At 42.5% G+C, this 22,301-nt stretch overlaps 3 protein-coding genes across 4 annotated transcripts in view; 2 read left to right on the top strand and 1 right to left on the bottom strand.

Annotated features, from left to right (window-relative positions):
- Positions 1 to 903: 903 nt before the first annotated feature.
- Positions 904 to 2,797, bottom strand: LOC133522001 (probable isoaspartyl peptidase/L-asparaginase GA20639). Of its 2 annotated transcripts, none has more exons than XM_061857170.1 (6): positions 2,233 to 2,797; positions 1,826 to 2,022; positions 1,625 to 1,738; positions 1,348 to 1,516; positions 1,177 to 1,278; positions 904 to 1,092 (listed from the first exon to the last, which is right to left on the bottom strand). In XM_061857170.1, the coding sequence occupies exons 1-6, from the start codon at positions 2,417 to 2,419 to the stop codon at positions 914 to 916; spliced, it is 948 nt and encodes a 315-aa protein (XP_061713154.1). In that variant the 5' UTR covers positions 2,420 to 2,797; the 3' UTR covers positions 904 to 913. The 2 variants fall into 2 exon arrangements, with proteins under 2 accessions (XP_061713154.1, XP_061713155.1); XM_061857171.1 differs by having other exon boundaries at positions 904 to 1,072.
- Positions 2,798 to 2,995: 198 nt separating this feature from the next.
- On the top strand, positions 2,996 to 17,026 carry LOC133522002 (E3 ubiquitin-protein ligase SMURF2). Its single transcript, XM_061857172.1, has 12 exons — positions 2,996 to 3,185; positions 3,287 to 3,325; positions 3,589 to 3,730; positions 4,667 to 4,767; positions 5,218 to 5,461; positions 7,850 to 8,083; positions 8,483 to 8,601; positions 10,202 to 10,434; positions 10,773 to 10,937; positions 13,142 to 13,381; positions 13,770 to 13,957; positions 14,722 to 17,026. The coding sequence occupies exons 1-12, from the start codon at positions 3,131 to 3,133 to the stop codon at positions 15,368 to 15,370; spliced, it is 2,409 nt and encodes an 802-aa protein (XP_061713156.1). The 5' UTR covers positions 2,996 to 3,130; the 3' UTR covers positions 15,371 to 17,026.
- Positions 17,027 to 18,649: 1,623 nt separating this feature from the next.
- LOC133522016 (uncharacterized) overlaps positions 18,650 to 22,301 on the top strand; it is a 30,060-nt gene continuing 26,408 nt past the window's right edge. Inside the window, exon 1 of the mRNA XM_061857189.1 lies at positions 18,650 to 19,097. Coding sequence (XP_061713173.1) covers positions 18,923 to 19,097 — 175 coding nt within the window. The 5' untranslated portion in view covers positions 18,650 to 18,922. The remainder of the gene's footprint in view (positions 19,098 to 22,301) is intronic.

The following is a 22,301-nucleotide window of genomic DNA, read 5'->3' as shown; positions in this document are numbered from 1 at the left end:
CGACGTCTCGGGCCTTCACGACACACAGTTTGAGAAGACATCTTAATATTAGGTCATTAGTCATTACCTATGAAATTGGCGTTTTGTATGGAGAACTTTAACGAAATTCGATTTTTCATACAATGAATTTTGCGGATTATTTTGTGATGGCATTTTCAAACCAAACAAATTTTTCCAGTTTTTTTTTATCTGTCCAGTCAGAAAAATATAAGTCATTCAAGTGATTATATGTTCTTTGGTCATTCAAATACTCGAGCCGGCAGCACATGAAAAGAACTGTTTTCAGGGCGGTATTCTGAATACATAAAACAATAAAAGTAGCAAATAATTGTATGTAAAATCGTTGTTATGTAGCGCACAAAGAAATTAAAAAAATACTTCGAAGTTACTATTAAAATAAATAAACTATGACATGACTAATACTTAAGAACAGAAACGCCAATTTCATAGGTAACGACCCAATATATAGTCATTCCACTAGGGCCATCAAATAATTTAAGACTGAGTGGTCCGTCCAGTGGCGCCCTCAGTGGGGGGTTTGTGTTTTCTGATAATTCTAATATACCAATCCATTTCTGTATAATCCAGTATATGAATGTTGTAGTATCTAGTATATTGTAGTATCTATTCCCCAACTTCTGGTCTTTGTCACATAGTTTTATTTAGCTAAATTATTGCTTTCTGGCCTAAGCGGCAAATGGTGGCCTCATTTTTCCGTTTAGGTGATTAAGTCAAAAGTAAGTAATATAAAACTATATTACATAGATCCAAGGAATAAGTAGGACAACAACAACACATTCCGTTATGCCTATTTAGATTACTTTGTGTCGGTACTCAGTAAGGTTGTAATAGAAAGTACAGATTTTTTCAATAATATATTTGAGAATTGTATGTAATATGTAGATATAGAAATTTATTTGCAATCTGGACAATATTTGTCTACAAGCACTTGTCCTGGTTCAATGCCATAATATATTGAATCATCTTTAATATATGCCCATGACATTCGATTTGACGAAAAGTGGACTCCAACATCTCCATTCTTGGACAAAGTTATTGCGCCAGCAGTATTCTTTAAACGAGCGGTCATTTCTGAAATAGGAATATACGCGGTTCATTTTTTTTCAGATACCACTGCCAAAAACAACAATTAATTAGTGTTCAATGAAGCGTTACCATTGACAGCATTCCGCGTTGCCACATCAGCTTGAGTTCCGTCTCTCATTTTGTTTATAATGCTATGAGCGAGGCAAAATTTAAGGATTGTCTCTCCATGTCCTAAAACAGAAAAAAAGTTAGATAGAATACTTTAATATAAACAGGTGTATTCAATATCTGAGTTAATACCTGTGGTGGATACGCCGCCTACGTTGTCGTCGGCGTAAGTTCCACTGCCGATTTGTGGCGTGTCACCAATTCGGCCAACGGCTTTTCCACTCATGCCTCCGGTGCTGGTAGCTACAGCTACGTGACCTTCAGCGTCAATCGCTACGGCTCCGACTGTTCCTACGCCGCCCTGTGAGTGACAAACACTAATTAAAGGAAGGCGCAAAAAAATAATTTTAAGTATAATTTCGGCCAGTTTCATGAAGCATTATAATCATATACAATTTACGGAATGTACCTCATCTGCGACTCCTATTTCTGTCCTGGTATAGTCTCCGTCTTTTAATATTTTCTGTAGAGCAGCTTTAGCATTTTCCGATATAAGAGACTCGGGTGGCACTGTTTCAAAACCCTAGAAAGATAATTCATTATTTAAATTCATAAACATCACGCACTGCGAATTGCTGTGTATATAATAAGATAAAAAATGTTTATTAACCTTCTCTAGAGCGAACAATTTAGCACCTTCAGCACCGAGTAAACTGTGAGGGGAATCCGTCAAAACCCTATGCGCAATGCTTATTGGGTGCAAAAAATCTTTAATCAGAGTAACTGCACCTACATCCAAGTTTTTACCGCACATTATGCTAGCTTCCATCTCCACCTCACCGCGAAGATTTAAAACAGAGCCGTAACCTGAAAAGTTTTTAGAATTATTTTTGTAATAAGATCTTTTTACAATAAAATAAATAGCTGTGTAAAAAAAAGGGTTTCCCGGAAAAGATCCCTTCGTAGTGTCGATCGCATGTTTTGTACGTACTTTGTTTATAACTGTAATCTTTGTTTTGGCGTAATTAAAGCTACTTATTATTAATAAAATAATTCATTATATCGGTTATACTATACCTGCATTAAAGTTCTCATCTAATTCCATAGAAACAACGGCAGCCTCTACGGCCTCAAGAGCGCTGCCACCCCTTTCCAAAACTTTGTGGCCGATTGTGACAGCTACTCTCATCCCGTCTAATTTACCTTGCACCCGATTTTGAGGAATATCCCCAGCTCCACCGTGAACAATGATGATTGGTTTCATTTTAAATATTGTTTTTAGCTAAGATTTAGTTGAGTATTTATTATTATCTTTTATTCTTTAGTATTACAAGTAGGTAGATAGAGGAACAATTTAACAAGATAAATTACACAGTGATATTATATACTCGGCCTATATTGTTATCAATATTGATAACATTAAAGCGCAGTATACAGATGATATTTGTATAAGATAGTAATTGTTGTTAAACAAATAACTATTGTTTACCCGGTTGCATCGATACTTAAGTAAATAAAGATACAGGAAATAGAATTCACTTAAATTGTAACTACTAAATACAAACTTATGGAAAACGTTTATTTATCCGGCGAAAACAACAACTTTCTATTATTTTTATGAATGTACGTACTACGTACTATTCGTGTCACTAATGCACACTAATGTTTGACAACTAAGGCAACTAAGCTTTCTAAACGAGAAACTACACTTTAGCACAACTATCGATATCTATATCTATCGATATTACCAAAATGGTATATATATTTACCGGTATTTTAGGCGTGTAAAAGCAGCTTATGATATAATGAATGAAAAGGTTGTAAACGAATGAATGGTAGTTTGACATAAACTGAATGAAATCTCAGAACAGGAAGAAAAATGGTGGCTTATGGTTTGTGAAACACTTATGCTGAAGTGGTAGAAATACAAAATTAAAATGTTTTAAGTGTTATTATTAGTTAAAATTATGGTAAAATGTCGACTCCTGCATCGGAACGAAAGTATGGAGCTCAAAAGATTCGCCTCACAAGTAAGAACATATTTAAATATTCGAATGACTTCCGCACGTCGGGACGGTGTGAATATTTTACTTTTCGTTACAATTCATCCATTGAATCGTTTTGTTTTCAGTTGTTTGTGCAAGGAATTTGGCGAGGAGAGATCTCTTTCGTAAGTGAAGATTCATATTCCGTCTATTGTTATCAGTATGTAAATGGAGGTCTTCCTCAAGGTCTGAGAAATAGGTGTCTGTGTGCTGTTTGGAGCATATTAACGCGAATTGACGTGCGAACATAATTTGTTCCCAAGAGACTGTCGGTGTTTGGATAAAATATTTCAATATGCTTCCTGCTGGATGCCGTCACTTTTTTATATTGATACTAAGTGTGTTGTTTTTGTTGTGAATACTCATTATGTTGTTGTGCGTATTGCAGGAATGCCAGATCCGTTTGCTAAAATATCAGTCAATGGAAGTGCTCAGGTATACACAACAAATGCTGTGAAAGCAACCCTGGATCCAAAATGGAATACACACTATGATTTGTATCTCACTAAAGCAGATGGAATTACAATCAGGTAACTTAATAAATTGTTCTCTTGTATGTTTATGCTTAATTTTTTATTGTAATCTCTTTGGTGATAGAAATAGAGATTTGGTTATCTTTGTGATAGAGATCTTTGGTGATGCTTAAATTAATTTTTATTTTATGAATTAATCTTTACAAAACCTTCTGTTATTGAATACTGCACTGTTATGGAAAAACAGTGTATTTAGAAAATACATGTTTTATTTTATTTACTTAAATGTAATAATAAAATACTGGTTACTATAATGGGAATGACATCTGATTGGTACCTGAAGTGGTAAAAATATATATAATAACAATGGAATATCTTTTGAATCAATATTGTTTTTGAATAAAGAGTTATTATCTCATAGTGGACTGGAGGATGCTGAAAGAGGGCAACTGCCTTTATAACTGCTTTTACTTTCATAAAACACTGTCATAGTCTCATATTTCTTTTAATAATAATTGATTTCAAAAACAATGATGTCATAGTCTCATATTTACTGTTTTAATAATAATTGATTTCAAAAACAAGTTCAAAAGGACTTCTATGTATCTCTCATATTTTTATCTTATTAAAAATGTTCTTCCTAACAATTTGGATGCTTATATGTACAGTCAAGTGCCAAAATATGTATTGCAAGAATCCTCTCATAAATATGGTACTACGCTCTTATTACACTGGAATAAGATGCTATGGGACATATTTTTGATCAAGATGTGTACACCCATATTTATACACTTGACTGTACTATATTTCAACACAATGTAACTTACTAGCAATTTGTTAAACCTTTACCGCTTACCAAATATGATATTCAACTCTATTGACACCTATTAAAGTTCAAATTTCGACAAATATTTTTTATTACATGCAGTAAGCAGGGGTGCTTTGCAGGACACTTAAAAAATTACTGTATTACTAAATGCTGGTACTTTTCAGTGTATGGAACCAGAGGAAAGTGCAGAAACGACAAGGATCTGGGTTCCTCGGCTGTGTCCGCATCCAGCCGTCAACAGTGCACAAGTTAAAGGACACTGGTTGTGAGTCACTACTTTATAATACTTGTGGTTGATAATTAATATTGTTTTGGTCTTGCTGACGAGTATACTTACATGGAATGCTAAGTTTCAGCTTATTGTTATACCTATTAGTCATGGTAAGTCACAGCTGAAACCAAATGCTTCTTTATTTCACTTATTTAATGTATATTACAATAAGTGCAATAATATTATGCTGTTCTAGTAGTGTTACTACTTAAGCTTTAAATCTTCCATTTTATATATTGTTGGTGGAAAACTAGTACATATGTAGTACAGTTGCTGCTAAGCGGTTATGGTAGCCTATGGAAGCTTACAACACCAGGAATGTGAAACTGAAGCCCTGAGCTCTGTCACCAACTACTGAAATTTACACAACTGAATAAATGTAATTTTCATCAGCATTTTTTGAAATTTGAGATTGAAATAATTATACTTTCGTTTTTATTTAAGATCAATGTCTCGAACTGTGCGAAGATGGATCTGGCGAGACATGTGGTGTCCGAGGTCAAGTGATAGTGTCCCTAATGTCCCGAGACGGGACAAGGGGCGAGCCCGCCTCAGCTGCGGGCGAGGGCTCTCCACTAGCGGTAGTCGGCCCAGCGGGAGATGTCAGAGCTCCAAGGGAACCTGCAGCACACAACACACAGAAGCCGTTGCCACAACATTGGGAGGAGAGGTTCACGGCTAGCGGCAGGTAATTACAAAATGAATGTGGATTCATTTAGTTGTTGAGGCTCATGTGCATGGGGCTTATAACTTGTTCCTGGTCTGCCAAGACGGGATGCAAGGGGAACCCACCTACGCCATGGGCGAGGGCTCTCTCCTGGCGGTCGTAGGCCCAGCAGGAGACATGAGAGTGTCTGAAAACAGGAAAATTCGGATTTGAATTGTAAATTAGATAAAAACTAGGCATTAAATCTGCCATATTTAAGTAGATTTTTGTATTTGGCGCAAAAAAGTTTAAATAAAAAAAATTGTAGGAAAATAGTTAAAGTAGAGGCAGGCAAGATCAAGACATCTATGAACCAAACTAAAGAGAAAGTTAATGTAGTATCATAAGACTGTGGAAGCAGTAATTTTAATTGCTTAATAGTGATTACTTCACAACTAGATCTAGATTCTTTGTTTTATTACAACCATTTTGTTTGATAATTTCATTGGCATACGCTTAATGGGCCTGAGATGGTCGCGCTTTTATTTTATCACGTGTCTTAGACATCGCTTACACGCCAATTCTGGCGTCAGTTCAGTCAAGTCTTATTAGAGTTTTGATTGATGCCAAAATGGTGGAAAATGGACATGGTTACACTATCAGTCAATTAACAACAGACTGATAAAAGTACGACACCGTCGCCGTTTGGGCACAGAACGCAACAGTCATTTAGTCATCTAGTCTAGCATGAATGTTATAACATTATAAAAAAGGGCCTGTGCTATGACAACTATCCTTTTACTGTTGCTACTATCTATCCTTTTTCCAGCCTGTCTTTTCTTTTATATTTATTGCAGTAATGACTATGCGTCTTGTCTCACAAAAGCGACAGTGCCTTCTAAAGTTGTAATGAACTCCTTTTCTGTTTCAATTGGTGGCAGCGGGGGCGGGGGAGGACATAGATAGGGAGGGCGGCAAATTTGCGACGCGTCTTGCTCCATTTTGGTGTGGACGGTGACTGACGCGAGAATGACATAAACAGGTTACACGATCAATCTTCCGTCAGTTTTCTGTCATTCAGAACGCACTGACGAATATAATATTTTAAAATATTTGATTTTCATCAGTCTGTCAGTCCAAGGGATACACGATAATTCTCTCATTCTGACCAGAATGATGGACTGAACCGATACCAGAATTAGTGTGTAACCAATATCATAATGAACACTATTTCGTAAGAAGAATGTGCAAGTATGTGATCCTAGGTCTAGGCTATAAATGTGCAACCATCATTCAACTATGTCTGGAAAGTAAGAGATGTGAGAAGCCTTTAGGGGTTTAACATTTAAAATGTCACACTGTCATTACTATGACATTGAGAAGATTGACGGCTACCAAAGCTAATTACAATTAGTATTCTCATTTTGTCTGACATACCCATTAGCATATCATGTTTGTAAAATGGCTATAAACAGATGCATGATGAAGATTATGCACAATGTAACAACGGTTGGTCACGCTTTTACTGTTATTATGCATAAAGTTACATTGTTATTTTAACTTGCAATCGAAAAATAAAGGTATTGTATTGAAGAAGGACCATGGTCATTGGTCATGCTTCAAGTAAGGTTATTGTTTTCTTCTTAGTCTATAGTCATTATAATAAATCAAGGTGAACGATGATACATAACATTTTAGTTTTGATATCCAAACATAAAATACGTTGTTCTGTAAATTATACACAGATCAATTTCTTCCTAGTCTAGATGGCGCATTTAACGACACGCTTTCATTACACATTGGTACTCCCATAATTTAGTATAATCGAGCAAAGCAATTCCACGTTTACTCATATAAATTACACATCAGCAAAAATTTCGTTCCAACAAATACCATAGACTTTTCTAGTGTAAAATGCTACTGAGTGGTGCGGCTTACGGCGTAGTATTTTACAGGTAAGAAAGCGCCCTTGTGCCGTAACCATGTGACTATAGATCACTATAAAAAGCTGAGCATGATGATAGTAAAAGTTACTTTTTTGTGAAAATTTACAAATCTAATAGCAACGCTAAGGGAACACCCATACTACGTGACTATTTTTTTTGCAATTTTTTATCCCTCTCCCACCCCTTGTTAATAGCCCTTAGTATATGCCGAGACACCAAAGATATCTGAGATGGTGAAATCTTCCACAGTGACGGCGTGTCGAATGTATCAATTATGAAAGCCAGAACTTGTTTGCAAGCTTTATACTAAAGATATGTATGTATGTATGTATATACTTTATTGTACATAGAAATAAAAACACGAAAAACATAGATTAAAGATTTCTTGGATAAAGCGCTCAGTCGTCTCGAAATGTGCCAGCCAGTAGGAAATGAGTTTTACGGACGCCCCGCAACTGATCTTTTACTTCTGTTCTGTTTGTAGGGCGTACTACGTGAACCACGCCCTCCGCCTGACGCAATGGGAGCGGCCCGCGCCCGACCCGCGCGCGCCGCAGTCCCCCGCCTCCCCCGCCCCCGCCCCCGGCCCCGGCTCGCCCCTCACCCCCGCGACGCCCCTCACGTCCCCGCTGGCGTCGCCCCTGACACCCGCCGCCTCCCCGGCCACCTCGCCTACGTCGGACACCGATGTCAACAATGCGACCTCTGTATCCATGAGGTGAGTAAATCTTTATTTCGGGTAAACCACGCACTCCGCCTGGCGCAGTTGAAGCAGTCCCCCCGCACCTGTTCACCCATCACTTCCGCGACTCCCATCACGCCGCTATTGGCGTCGCCTGTGATCGCGACCTCTATATAATGTCCTATGTAATTTTTGTTCCTCTAGAGCGATAGAATAGATAGATTTTTACGAAGGTACTGAATATCATTTTGACGAGTCCTAGATCGGTTCTAAGGTGGGAACCTTAGATGAACTGAGGGCACTTTTCTACAAAAAACTTTCATCTTCCGTTCGTACTATTTGAAGTGACTATACACGAAGTAGAATACATTTTGTAACTGCTTTGATATCCAAATTTTTCTATGCTAAGATTAATTATAATGAACTGTTCAACAGGCCCGAACCGCAGCCGCAGACTGCGACACGCAGGCCGCCGCCCGCGCCCGCGAGCTCCGCTCCGACGTCTCCGTCTACACCTGCAATACCCGTGGCCGCCGATTTACCTCCGGGATACGGTAATAACACTCACAAACTTATTAACAGTACTATTTATACAGCATTTTCACTGTACAAAAAGACATATTGGACAATGGAAGGTCACTTAACACACAACAGACAATTACGTTGTCCCTCCCCTTATACGAGTAGCATGTCATGTTCTCTAACTTAGTCCTCAATTAGATACTGCTCTTGCCAAAAATTATACGAACAATGGGTTAACTATTTTTAAGCATCTATTTAAACGAAAGGCGACGACGTCACATGACAAGCAAACATTCCTTTTTAAGAAGCAAACATTTGGAACATAGAAACATGAAAGTGGACCCGTAGTTAACCTTAAGACTTCGCTTTGTTTAGTCAACTCTAAGTGTAAGGCCTGAGTGGACGCTAAAGTTGTGCGTGCAGCGTGCATGTTAAGCAACGTATAGGAGCGGCCTTAGTGCACGCTCCTCAAATCACTTGCGCGCCCGACGCCACGCTGCACGCCCCGCCCAACGCTGCGCTTCGAGCGTCCACTCAGGCCTCAGTGTAAGGCTTGAGTGGACGCTCGAATTGGGCGTGCAGCGGGGCGGGGCATGCGGCGTGCATGTTAAACAAATGAAATTCATACTGGTGTCCTGAGTCGACGCTGCACAAAGCGAATGCCGGGCGGGCAATGCAGCGTCGAGCGGGGCGTCGCGGAGAGGTTCAAACCTGTGTGTGATTTGCAGCGGCGATAAAAGCGTGCAGTTATATCGTCGTAAACAAATAATTATTGAAATAAATAAATAAACCAGCATTTTGGCTATCATCTCACACTTTATACAAAAATAGACTGTATAAATAAATAGAAGGTAAATTAAAGCATTTAATTTCACTTTTAATCCATTGCATCTTAAGGTTTCGTATAAAGTGGGAAATTGTCCAAACCGTCTTATTTGCTTCACTACGACACTAGGACCTTGTTTTATAGAAAAAGTCACTTCTAAAAAGAAATCAAGAATGTCGTCCAACGTCGATGCCATGGTGAATGCGACTGATTCACACGAGCGGTGAGCATGCACTGAGGCCACTCGTTGGACGCTCTATCTCACACTGCACGCCCCGCTGAACGCTCTGCTCCGAGCGTCAACTCAGGCCTTACACTAAACGGTTAACACTACGTGAGCTGTATGCGCTCGCATATTCATTGCGTGGCCTCTGATGACTAAAATGCACGCAACTCCTATTTGGAGCAATACCTTTCACTCGAGCTGGGTGAACGCACTTTTACGTGTCATTCAGCTTTATCGCTAACGGCGATAACCACCCAATTTCTACAGTTGTCCTGTAGTCTAACCGCCCACCGAACAAAACTTGCCAAACAAATGCAATTTTTTTTAATACAATGGAATGGAAGGCCTTGTCATAAGCCTCTGGGTGTTGGAGTGGAGGAATCCATGACAGATCCTGGTTTCTAGACTTGGCAATAAAACACATGCGCGATGAGGGTAGATTCGGTGCGGACTCTCATTTTACTTGCCATAAATGTGGACGATTATGTCGTTCAAGAATCGGTTTATATGGCCACGAGTGGAAGATTGTCACCAAATATATACTTATTTATATTTAATTATTAGTTTCGTGTTTTCCCAGAAATGCGCACAACAGCCCAAGGGCAAGTGTACTTCTACAACAGCGGCACGGGCGCGTCGACGTGGCACGACCCGCGCGTGCCCTCGCACCTGCGCCACTGCGCCGTGGCGGCGGGCCCGCTGCCGCCCGGCTGGGAGATGCGGCACGCGCCCTCCGGCCGCGCGTACTTCGTGGACCACAACAACAAGACCACGCAGTTCACCGACCCGAGGCTCGCGCTGTCCGCCAGGCCGGTCGGTACCAATACATGTATTACTGATGTTGTTATACAGCCTTTATGTGTGTTATGTCAACTATGGAATTATATACATTTTCAAAAGCAGAGTTGAGACGAAACTTCTCGTTTTTTCATGACTGAAGGTCGAAACCACATAACGTCGTTCAATTGTTTGTGAAAGAGATAATTCGTCTAATACCTCTTTGTTATGTTTAGCATAGCCCTAAATGTAGTTTTCCAATTCCGATCGTAAGCTGATCGTTTTGCCACTATAACTTGAGCCGAAAAGGTGCAAATTAAACGGTTTATCCTTATCAAGCAGATCTTTTAAAGTTCATACACTGTCTCCTCCAGCCGGCACCGGCGCCCGAGCCCCTGGCGGCGCCGGCCGCGGGCGCGCCTCCGGGCGAGGCGGGCGACGAGCTGCCGCGCTACAAGCGCGACCTGGCCGCCAAGGCGCGCGTGCTGCGCGCCGAGCTGCAGGCGCTGCAGCCGCAGACCGGGCACTGCCGGATAGAGGTATTCATCTGTTGCTGTCTGTGTGGCTCACACACTGTCTCCTCCGGCCGGCACCGGCGCCCGAGCCCCTGGCGGCGCCGGCCGCGGGCGCGCCTCCGGGCGAGGCGGGCGACGAGCTGCCGCGCTACAAGCGCGACCTGGCCGCCAAGGCGCGCGTGCTGCGCGCCGAGCTGCAGGCGCTGCAGCCGCAGACCGGGCACTGCCGGATAGAGGTATTCATCTGTTGCTGTCTGTGTGGCTCACACACTGTCTCCTCCGGCCGGCACCGGCGCCCGAGCCCCTGGCGGCGCCGGCCGCGGGCGCGCCTCCGGGCGAGGCGGGCGACGAGCTGCCGCGCTACAAGCGCGACCTGGCCGCCAAGGCGCGCGTGCTGCGCGCCGAGCTGCAGGCGCTGCAGCCGCAGACCGGGCACTGCCGGATAGAGGTATTCATCTGTTGCTGTCTGTGTGGCTCACACACTGTCTCCTCCGGCCGGCACCGGCGCCCGAGCCCCTGGCGGCGCCGGCCGCGGGCGCGCCTCCGGGCGAGGCGGGCGACGAGCTGCCGCGCTACAAGCGCGACCTGGCCGCCAAGGCGCGCGTGCTGCGCGCCGAGCTGCAGGCGCTGCAGCCGCAGACCGGGCACTGCCGGATAGAGGTATTCATCTGTTGCTGTCTGTGTGGCTCACACACTGTCTCCTCCGGCCGGCACCGGCGCCCGAGCCCCTGGCGGCGCCGGCCGCGGGCGCGCCTCCGGGCGAGGCGGGCGACGAGCTGCCGCGCTACAAGCGCGACCTGGCCGCCAAGGCGCGCGTGTTGCGCGCCGAGCTGCAGGCGCTGCAGCCGCAGACCGGGCACTGCCGGATAGAGGTATTCATCTGTTGCTGTCTGTGTGGCTCACACACTGTCTCCTCCGGCCGGCACCGGCGCCCGAGCCCCTGGCGGCGCCGGCCGCGGGCGCGCCTCCGGGCGAGGCGGGCGACGAGCTGCCGCGCTACAAGCGCGACCTGGCCGCCAAGGCGCGCGTGTTGCGCGCCGAGCTGCAGGCGCTGCAGCCGCAGACCGGGCACTGCCGGATAGAGGTATTCATCTGTTGCTGTCTGTGTGGCTCACACACTGTCTCCTCCGGCCGGCACCGGCGCCCGAGCCCCTGGCGGCGCCGGCCGCGGGCGCGCCTCCGGGCGAGGCGGGCGACGAGCTGCCGCGCTACAAGCGCGACCTGGCCGCCAAGGCGCGCGTGTTGCGCGCCGAGCTGCAGGCGCTGCAGCCGCAGACCGGGCACTGCCGGATAGAGGTATTCATCTGTTGCTGTCTGTGTGGCTCACACACTGTCTCCTCCGGCCGGCACCGGCGCCCGAGCCCCTGGCGGCGCCGGCCGCGGGCGCGCCTCCGGGCGAGGCGGGCGACGAGCTGCCGCGCTACAAGCGCGACCTGGCCGCCAAGGCGCGCGTGTTGCGCGCCGAGCTGCAGGCGCTGCAGCCGCAGACCGGGCACTGCCGGATAGAGGTATTCATCTGTTGCTGTCTGTATGGCTCATACACTGATAGCGGTATTCATGTAGATCATTCACAAGGATATCCAAGCATGATAGTTATGGATAATGTTTTGCTAAAGTCCTCGGCAAGCGCCCAAGGAGACTTCGACAAGGTAGTTTGCCGATGATAGCCCAGTGCAGGGGACTCCAAACGTTTTTACCTGAGGGCCATATTGCACCTCAGAAACTTACACGCGGGCCACCATCATTACCACCACCATTTTTGAGGCAGGGGGGGGGGGGGGGGGAGGGGTCTAGTTGTTGTTTAATGGGAACGGAACGGACCGTGTCGGACGGCTGTCGCGTGGGTGTCCGCGGGCCGGATGACCCCTGGCCTAGTGTATAACCATAATTGCTAAAGATGGTATTCCACCTGTACAATTTCTTGGTCCAATGTGTATTTGCATTTCACATTTTGCTTAATGAGAGAGTGAGGTGCAATACACATTGGACAGGTGAAATATCATCCTAATCCGCGAAATCGTGCCAAACGATCAGTGCTAACCAGTTATGCTTCTTTGCGTATTTTTTACATGCCATTACCCTCCAACTGCGTTTCGCATCTACGAGGCATCATCAGGTGATTCTGGAGATCCGGGGTGGGATCCGTTACCAGACGCACATATTATGTATTTATTACAATAACTCTTAACTTACTATCTGTAAAATCTTCCAATAATTGTAATGTCCAGGTTTCACGCACTCAAGTCCTCGAAGAATCTTACCGATTGGTAATGAAGCTCAGAGGCAAGGAGCTCCGCAAACGGCTGCTAGTGAAGTTCCGAGACGAAGAGGGCCTGGACTACGGTGGTGTAGCCAGAGAGTGGCTCCACTTGTTGGGAGGAGAGCTGTTTAACCCCCACTACGGACTGTTCCAGTATGCTAACGCGGGCGATGACCGATACGCATTGCAAATAAATGCTGATTCTGGGGTGAGTAGCAATAGTCATATTAGAGCATAAAAAAATGAATACTAAGACACGTAGTACAAAACGTGGAGTTCTCCGCAAGGTGATGAAGCTCAGAGACAAGCAGCTTCGCAAACGGCTGCTAGTGAAGTTCCGAGACGAAGATGGCCTCGACTACGGCGGTGTAGCCAGAGAGTAGCTTCATTTATTGGGAGGCGAGCGGTTTAACCCTCAATACGGGTTGTTCCAGTACGCGAACACAAGTGATTCTGGGACGAGTTGGAGAGAAACATCTTCAATCGTCATCAGTCTCGTGGATGTAAACAACCTTGGTTATCTTGTGATACTTTTCGTTTCTAATTTGATCTCACATAGTAACTCCAAGCTAAATAAGCATCCCTTTATTTTCCAGGTGAATCCCGAGCATCTCTCCTATTTCCACTTCGCTGGCCGCATCCTCGGCGTAGCTCTGTTCCATGGCCACCAGCTCGACGCGGCCTTCACGGCGCCCTTCTACAAGCAGCTCCTCGGCCGGCCCATCACCCTCCGCGACATCCGGGACGTGGACCCGGAGCTACATCGCTCGCTGTCTTGGATGCTGTGAGTTACAGACACTATTGGCTCGAGCCTTTAGAGCGCTCTTCTACAAACAACTCCTCGACAGGCCCATTCCTCTCCATGACATTCGGGACGTGGACCCGGAGCTACATCGCTTGCTGTATTGAATGCTGTAACAGATTATTGCCTCGAGTCTTCACGGTGCGTACACACAAGCGGTTTCTTGGCCGTTATATCACGCTTCATAACCTAAAATGATGCGGTTTACAAGACTTGAACGAGCTGGATCCTCAGCTGGGATGCACGAGTTTAGTCTTTGAATGCAATTTTTCTATGCATAAAAATATACATAGTTTCTGATTTTAACGAAATACTCATTTGGGCATATTGCACAGACCTCGTAAAGTATAATAATCAATTCATAGTCATTAAATTCAATAGGTACTACTTGTCGATAGGTGACATTGAATATATACGTAATTGCTATCAGTTGACACCAGTTCTTTTAATAACATGATACTCAAAAAAAACTCACGCCTTATTATTAAAACATGAATAAATTGGAGCAATAACTATATACTTAGGTATGAATTGCGTTGAAAGTGCGTAATACTGGTAATACTAATTTTAAACGTAGCAACCTTTGTTTACATTTCAATGGATATTTTTTCGAATATAAAACATGTATTCATCTGTTGCTGTCTGTCACTTTGATTATAGATAATAATTAATTCATCGTCGACTTATCCACATTCGGACGCTGATTTTCACGATCTGTATAATAATATAGTATTAATAATTTCCAGGGAGAACAGCATCGCAGGCGTTATAGACACAACGTTCTCCGTGGAGTGCTCGTCGTTCGGCGCCGTGCGCAGCGTGGAGCTGCGGGCGGGCGGCGCCGCGGAGGCCGTGACGGACGCCAACAAGCGCGAGTACGTGCGCCTGTACGTGGCGCACCGCTTCACGCGCGGCGCCGAGCGCCAGTGGCTGGCGCTGCAGCGCGGGCTGGCCGACGTGGTGCCGCCGCAGCTGCTGCGGCCGCTGTCGCCGCGCGACCTGCAGCCGCTGCTGGCCGGCCGCGCCGACCTCGACCCGGCCGACTGGCGCCGCCACACGCGCCTCAAGCACGTGGCCGCCGACGCGCCCATCGTGGCCTGGTTCTGGGAGGTGGTGGAGCAGTTCGACGCCGAGATGCGCGCGCGCCTGCTCCAGTTCGTGACCGGCTCGCGGCGCGTCCCGCTGGCCGGCTTCCGCGCGCTGCAGGGCTCCACGGGCGCCGCGGCGCCGCGCCTCTTCACGCTGCACCTGGTGGCCGACGCCTCGCCCGACTCGCTGCCCAAGGCCCACACGTGCTTCAACCGCCTCGATCTCCCGCCCTACCCTACGAAGGAGAAGCTTCACGATAAGTTGAAGCAGGCCGTTTTGGAGACGGCCGGTTTTGCTGTCGAGTGACGGCGCAAGCGATATTATTAGTGGCTTGTATATATCGCCGACTCTATAATGAGTCGGGCCCGGGAAAGGCAACGTTAGTGCGGCAGGCGCTCACGTCGTGAAACACTTTAGTGTTGAAGTGCGGATATTGTGAGCGCCCGCCGCACTGACATCCCTTATATTCTTAAAAACGACACATTATTGTAGCCTCTCGAGTCCTAAGCTGTTGCGACTAGTCTGAGTTGTGTTGAATAGAGGATGAGACTGACTGAATTTCTAAATTAGTAAACATGACAAAGATGATATTCCCATAAATTAGATTATTATTATACAAATTTGGGATCGAAAAAAATATGGATAGTTTACAATTGTTACAGATTACCCTAAGCTTCTCATGTGTAAATTTCGAATAATTTTTGCTACAAACTAACCGCGACGTATATTTATTTGCTTTTTGGCCTTGTGATAAAGTCTGTACTTTGACATTTGTACATTTTTACCATCTTTTCAAAATGGCGGACATGTAAGGATTGGCTTTTTACCTTTTGTTATAAAAAGTCTTGGTGGTCACTTATGATTATGACAAGAAGGAAAAAGACATATTCAAGACAACTGAGTTAGTGCTTTAATTTTATAGATTTACTACTATAGGTACTCAATATTATTTTGCTTATTTCTGTTATGATTTTTTTTAGATTAATTTAGTCTAAATTTTATACCCAGTAGGTGTCGGTTGCACAAATTATAACATGTGAGTATATTAGAGTCAGACCAAGGTAAGTTGGCAGCGATTTTGACAGCCCAGACAGTGCATGTGTTATTTTAAACGTCAAACTTCTATGAAATTATGACGTTTACTTAACACTTGCACAGGCTGGGCTATCAAAATCGTTGCCAACTTAGCTTGGTCTGTCTCTAACTGACGAGAAACTTTCATTTCAATAATTGATTATGCTCAAAATCAGTGTATTATCATAAGTTGTATTGCCATATGTGAATGAGAAACATTGTGTTTTTCTAGCGAGTGGGCTTCCACGTGCTTTTATTGACTTTCCGTTATTGTAAATGTAGAATAAATAACCGCACAACGTAATATAGTTTTATGTACGATTTATTTATTTATGTATTCTATGTTATGTTTACAATTCTATTGACTAAGTAGCCCCTGCTGATATGTACAAAGATGTGTGAATTACTAAGTACCTATGTATTTTTGTAAACTATATTATGTATCATATTTACAAGCCAGTACAAATGTAACGACGCGTCTATAGTAATTTAATTGTGTTCATTCATTGCCAGGTATTTATGCTGAAGCTCTGCTGATGCCTTGATTTAGAACACAAATCTTAAACGAACTTAAGGGCGCGCTTACACTAGGTCTTCTATTATCAACAAGCATGTTTTTGCCCATTGAAAGCGACAGTCGACCTAATGTAAATACGATCTTATTTTCAAATGACGGCAACAAAATTTTGTCAATTATTTTAACACAATGATTATTCGAGTATATTTATACAATTCGCATATTTGTAAATATTTAGAGGTAACGTTGTCAAGGATCAGTGCCTTTAACTTAAGAAGCTTAAGAAAATATAGTGTTTACTTTTAAATTGATATGAAATGATTTATTATTAGTATTTAAAAGCATATTATTAAAGTATTTTTGCACAATAATGAGTTTATTTCCTAATTTACAAAAACCTCTTGAGTTGTAAGTTACAACTTGTAACGTTAAGTACTTGCTTTTATTTCTACTTGATTTTATTTTTATTTATTTATTTAAAGTTTATTGCACAATATAACAAATAAAGTACAAATGGCGAACTTAATGCCTAAAGGCATTCTCTACTAGTCAACCATCAGGCTAAACAGAAACAGTAGTACGTGCAGGCATTAAACAAAAAAAAAACAATACTTTGAACACACGGCTGGCTAAGGGCAAGTCCCGGCATTTCGATATTTTAAAAGTGAACAATCAAAAGATAGTTTGTTACGCAACATAGAGAGCTAAGGAAAGAAATTTAGATTTTTGCCGTAAACTCTAACTACCTAGAGTATAAAAAAATAAACAAAACTGCTGAACTACAACTGTACTTCAGTTCAAATTTCGAAAATAAATCCACTCGGTTTGATTCAAGCACTCATTATGCTGCGTACACATGAACGTGGTATAACTTGACCAGACATGAGCGGCGGTTGGGGGGATGACCGAACGACCAATAGTCTTATGTATCTTTCAGTAGAGAAAGCGTTATTATTGTTTGTCCTTGTCACATGTTTTTTACAAGCTTTCACTTTTTTCACTTGCCTTACTATGTTCACTCTGATAAACGACTTAGTCAGTAGAAAAAGGCACGAAATACAAATTTTCTATGGGACAATAACCCTTCGAACTGACATTTTTTAAATTTGCCGCTTTTTTCGACTGACGGAAATGGCTTCATAGACTATAAATGTATGTTAGTCTGGATCAAATCTTGGAAGCTAAATTTGATCCGATTTAGCTGTGAAATTTTGCATACATATGTAAATTGAATAACAATGCTATGATAACATAGAGCTCATCTGATGATGGTATGGAGACAGGAGGTGGCCATGGAAACTCCGTGATAAAACAACGATAATTAGTCGCGATGAGTGATGAGACAACGATAATTAGTTGCCTGTGGAAAGTAAAGTACAGTTAGCGATAAAAGCTTGTACCAAATAAATATCGGCCAAGTGCGAGTCGGACTCGCGCACGAAGGGTTCCGTACCATTATATAAAAATCACTTTTTTGTATGGGAGCCCCCTTAAACATTTATTTATCCTGTTTTTAGTATTTGTTGTTATAGCGGCAACAAAGATACATAATCTGAATAAATTAATCTTTCATCAAAGTCGCGGTCCGGTGCGGCTGTCTGTACTCACCATTAGAAGAAAAGTATCAAACAATAACGGGCGGACTTCTGGCCGAAAGGTGTGATATTTCGGCGGTTTCGTGGGAATCTGCCGAATCCCGCAAACAGGTGGCGCAACCGATAACTGCGTCGTCAAAATGATATTTATATTTTACGATTTTTATTATTGAATGTATGTTAGTCTGTAAGGTATATATGGGCCATAGTTGCCGGAAAATAAATGATATTTAATTTAATAACAAAGGCCGCAGCTATGTTAGAGTGAGACCATAGGAATAGGATGCGTTTGAGATGTCTGTGAGTGATACTTGGTGTGTGCGCACCATAATCATACAATTCCACTCGGTCAGTAGTCACTACATCACTGTGACATCACTACTAGTTCCAATCATTCGATAGTTCCCATTCACTCAATTCACTTCATTGCTGTCAAATTTGCGAACGCGTTATGCGCGTCGGTCCGCACTCGATTAATTAATTATCTTATAAGCATAAAAGAAAATACAAACCAGCGTCTTGTTTTCATTTTTATTTGAATTTTATTTTCATGTGTAAGTTTGAAGCTGCGTGAATTCCGAATTTGGTGTTAAAACATTGTGTGAGGTAGTGATTCTGCAGTGTGATCGGGGATTGTTTTCATTGTGAAGAGTTGAAGTCTTATTGGATATCATGCCGACGAGTGCGGTGTACCAACCAACGACGGTGACGTACGAGCAGCAGCCTAACGACCAGCGATGGAACTGCCCGATCAGCTACTTCTCACGACGGGTGACAAGTAGCCTGAATAGGGCAGTTTGTGTGCGCCTTGGACTGTGTTTGCTGGGGAGCACGCTTTTCATTATTGGTGAGTCATAAGTGCTCTTGATTACTGTTTTAAACAATAGTGCAATAGTGTATTTTGCAACCAGACCTGCTTCCATTATGTTATGTGTCAAGTAAAGTAAAAGCATAGGATTAAATAACATCGCAATAACAACAACCGTCTGAGAGGTCATCAGTATAATCTGGTGTCTCGCAGGTCCTGCAATAATCCTCATAGACACTTCTTTAGCAACAGAGTGGTCAAACCTGGGAACAAACTCCCAGAGGATATAGTATCAGCCCAAAGTGTTAATGACTTTAAGAATAATTAGATAAGCACAATTTAAATCCTACTCAACACTGAAAACATTATCGATAACTCTGGATACAGGCATTATCAGTTACTTCAACTGCCTGCCTGCTTTACAAATAATAAATGGGGAGGCATCAATTACTCTAATCAGAAGAGGGTTTGCCATAAGGCCACAGTAGGCCTAGGGTGGCAAGAGATTAGGGATGGCAGCAAGGCGGCAGTCTATATAATGGGTTCTGAGAAAGGGGCGGTTAGTAGTTACTACAGGGCCTGGGGCCTAGCTTGGCCAACACTGCAAATACTTTCATAAAAATCTTGTTTTCCAAAAACTAAAGTTACTTTTGGACCATGTTGGCATGATTCAGCAGTTGTTTTTTCATCTTTTTTAAAACAAATAGGTATTAGATATATCAGATATATGTAGGTATCTGTTTTAGTAAGGTTACCTTAAATCTTGTCAACTATACTTATTTAATCTTTATTGCACAAAAGAAAAATGTCATACAAAAGGCAGACTTAATGTCATAAGACATTCTCTACCAGTCAACAGTATATTTTTTGTTAATTAAATGGTATTACTGCAATAGGGCAATATTACTGCAATAATACAGGAGTGTTGGGTAAACATTGTGTTGTGTATTATAATTGGTATTTAATTTTCATAAGAAATCAAAGATTTTTTAGGAATGTACCTTTTTTTTTTCATTTGACAGACCTGTACATACAATAATATTATAAATATAAAATTAATGGATGTATAATACATGCTGAGAAGAACATATGGATCCCTAACACATTAAAGTGGAGCTGTAGATTGCAGCAAAATTTTCATACAGAAGTTTCTGTACATTTTGGGAGTATCTTGGAAATTTGTTGCTTCACCCACTTTGTTGCTTGCCGTAAGGACGCCTTGGCAGGTTATTTGTATAAAGATACAAGCAAATCTCATCCTTATGGCAACCAACAAAGTGGGACGTTTTGCCGGCCACTGTCACATTTTTTTTCATATTTGGTCAAGCATTGTATATTCTTTATTTGCTCAAATACAATAACAAACCGTAATGTTCTCCTAATGATTTAAATTTCATTGTAGTTAATAGGACTAGTATTTACATGGTGGGACCCTAGATATACTTGCTGGAGGGCACAAAAACATGCATTTTTTCACATTAAATTTACTAATTCAACTGTTTGATATGATATGTACAATTCAGACCCATTAACCATATAACATGTTTTTGTTAAGTGCACATTATACAATCAGATGAAAGGTCACTTAATGGTTGAATCTCATGTTGTGTAACTGAGGTAGAGTGTACAGCACTGTGAAAGGAATTCATTCAACTTTTTATATCAGTTTTTTTACCAGAACTTTCTGGTAAAAACTTAATTGGTATTACATAACAATGGAGTGCTGTAAAACCCTCATAAAACTAGTTTATTACCTGAATAAGTACCTAAAGCAGAATACGGCTTCCATGTTGAAGGGTGATAAATGTGTTTTTTTTACCATTCCTAATTTAGAATGATGAGTATGAAGTGTATGAACCCATCTCCTCAATCTGTCACATGGTCACCTTTTTGTAGGTATCTTATACCTTCCTATGACAGTTCCTTCAATTATATTTTGGTTAGGCGTAATCTAAAAAAATAATTGTTAGATTTCTAAATAAATGAATGTGTTATATTCATAAAAAAATCTACAAACATTTGACATTGCAAGCTACTCCATACAAAAATGGACTGTCACAGGGATCATCATTTGATGCCCTAGGTATAGGGTTCCACAGTTTATTAACCTTTTCAACGCTTTTCCACACGTGTCAAGAAATGCCATGGACGCCAAAAAGTTAACTGGTGAAGAGCAAATATGAATCTTAACTGACAGTAGGAAAGTCGTTTTGACAATGTCCGCCATAGCCTTTTTAATGGTCATTGGTGTCGCGGGCACGACAGACGATGACCGTTTTAGTGGTCTTTGGCGTTGAAAAGGTTAAAACAAATGCAGATTCTTCACCCTCTAAAAAGTTCATCTTCAGACTCTCTAGTAACCTTACCACTTGCTTTACTAACTTTGAGTAGGTATTAGGGGTATGGAGTATATTTATATCTTGAACTGTATCAAACTAACCTATATAATGAATAAGTAATTACATGATAGTAAAATATGCGCTAGACCTCGAATTACGGAAACCTACCCGGTACTACAATACAATACATAATAAGTAAAATATTGTCAAAATTACTTTACAGGGTATACAGGGTGGAAAAAATTTATGGGCCCTAGAGGGAAAGTGCTTTAAAAACTTTAGTTACCTAGCTCATTTTACTTAAAGGAAACATTGTTTTTCCACCCTGCATATTGGTCACGTAATAAACTCGTACAAATAGGTATAATTTTCTCCACAGCCGGGCTAGCACACGGCACGCCACTGCGACTGTATCTCGGCTGCGAGATAAGACAACCCGTCCCTCTTTCATTTCTACAGTTAGAAGAAGGAGCGAGCGAGATACTGTCGCGCCCCTCCTGTGCTAAAAACCTACAGATAATAATTCGATACCCCATATCGCCAGCGGCTATAATTTAATCTCGACAGTCGTGTGACAACGCGACGGCGTGAAATTATGTGGAGTCACGACGTAGTACAAAAGCATTGTACATAGTAGTATATCCTCCCGAGTGCCCGTGTGGTTGTGAATGACAGACTATTTCCGGACTTAAAGCATAAATGGCGTAGGTTGCGTTGCTTGAGAACGGTCAAAGTAATCAGTAGAGTGACTTCGCAACTTCTTATCATTGTGATGACCTACCTAGCAGTCCTGCTGGTGCTGAATTGCTAGTTCATTGCTAGAATGCTGCAAGAGTTATACAGGGTTCGGTTAGGTTAGCTGGTTTGCTGTTTGTCTTCTTTGACTATCCAATTTTGGTTTTAT

Source organism: Cydia pomonella, chromosome 10 (assembly GCF_033807575.1).
Source record: "Cydia pomonella isolate Wapato2018A chromosome 10, ilCydPomo1, whole genome shotgun sequence".
Taxonomy (NCBI): domain Eukaryota; kingdom Metazoa; phylum Arthropoda; class Insecta; order Lepidoptera; family Tortricidae; genus Cydia; species Cydia pomonella.
The sequence above is the reverse complement of the archived record's forward strand: the minus strand, read 5'-3'. Positions and strand labels throughout refer to the sequence as shown.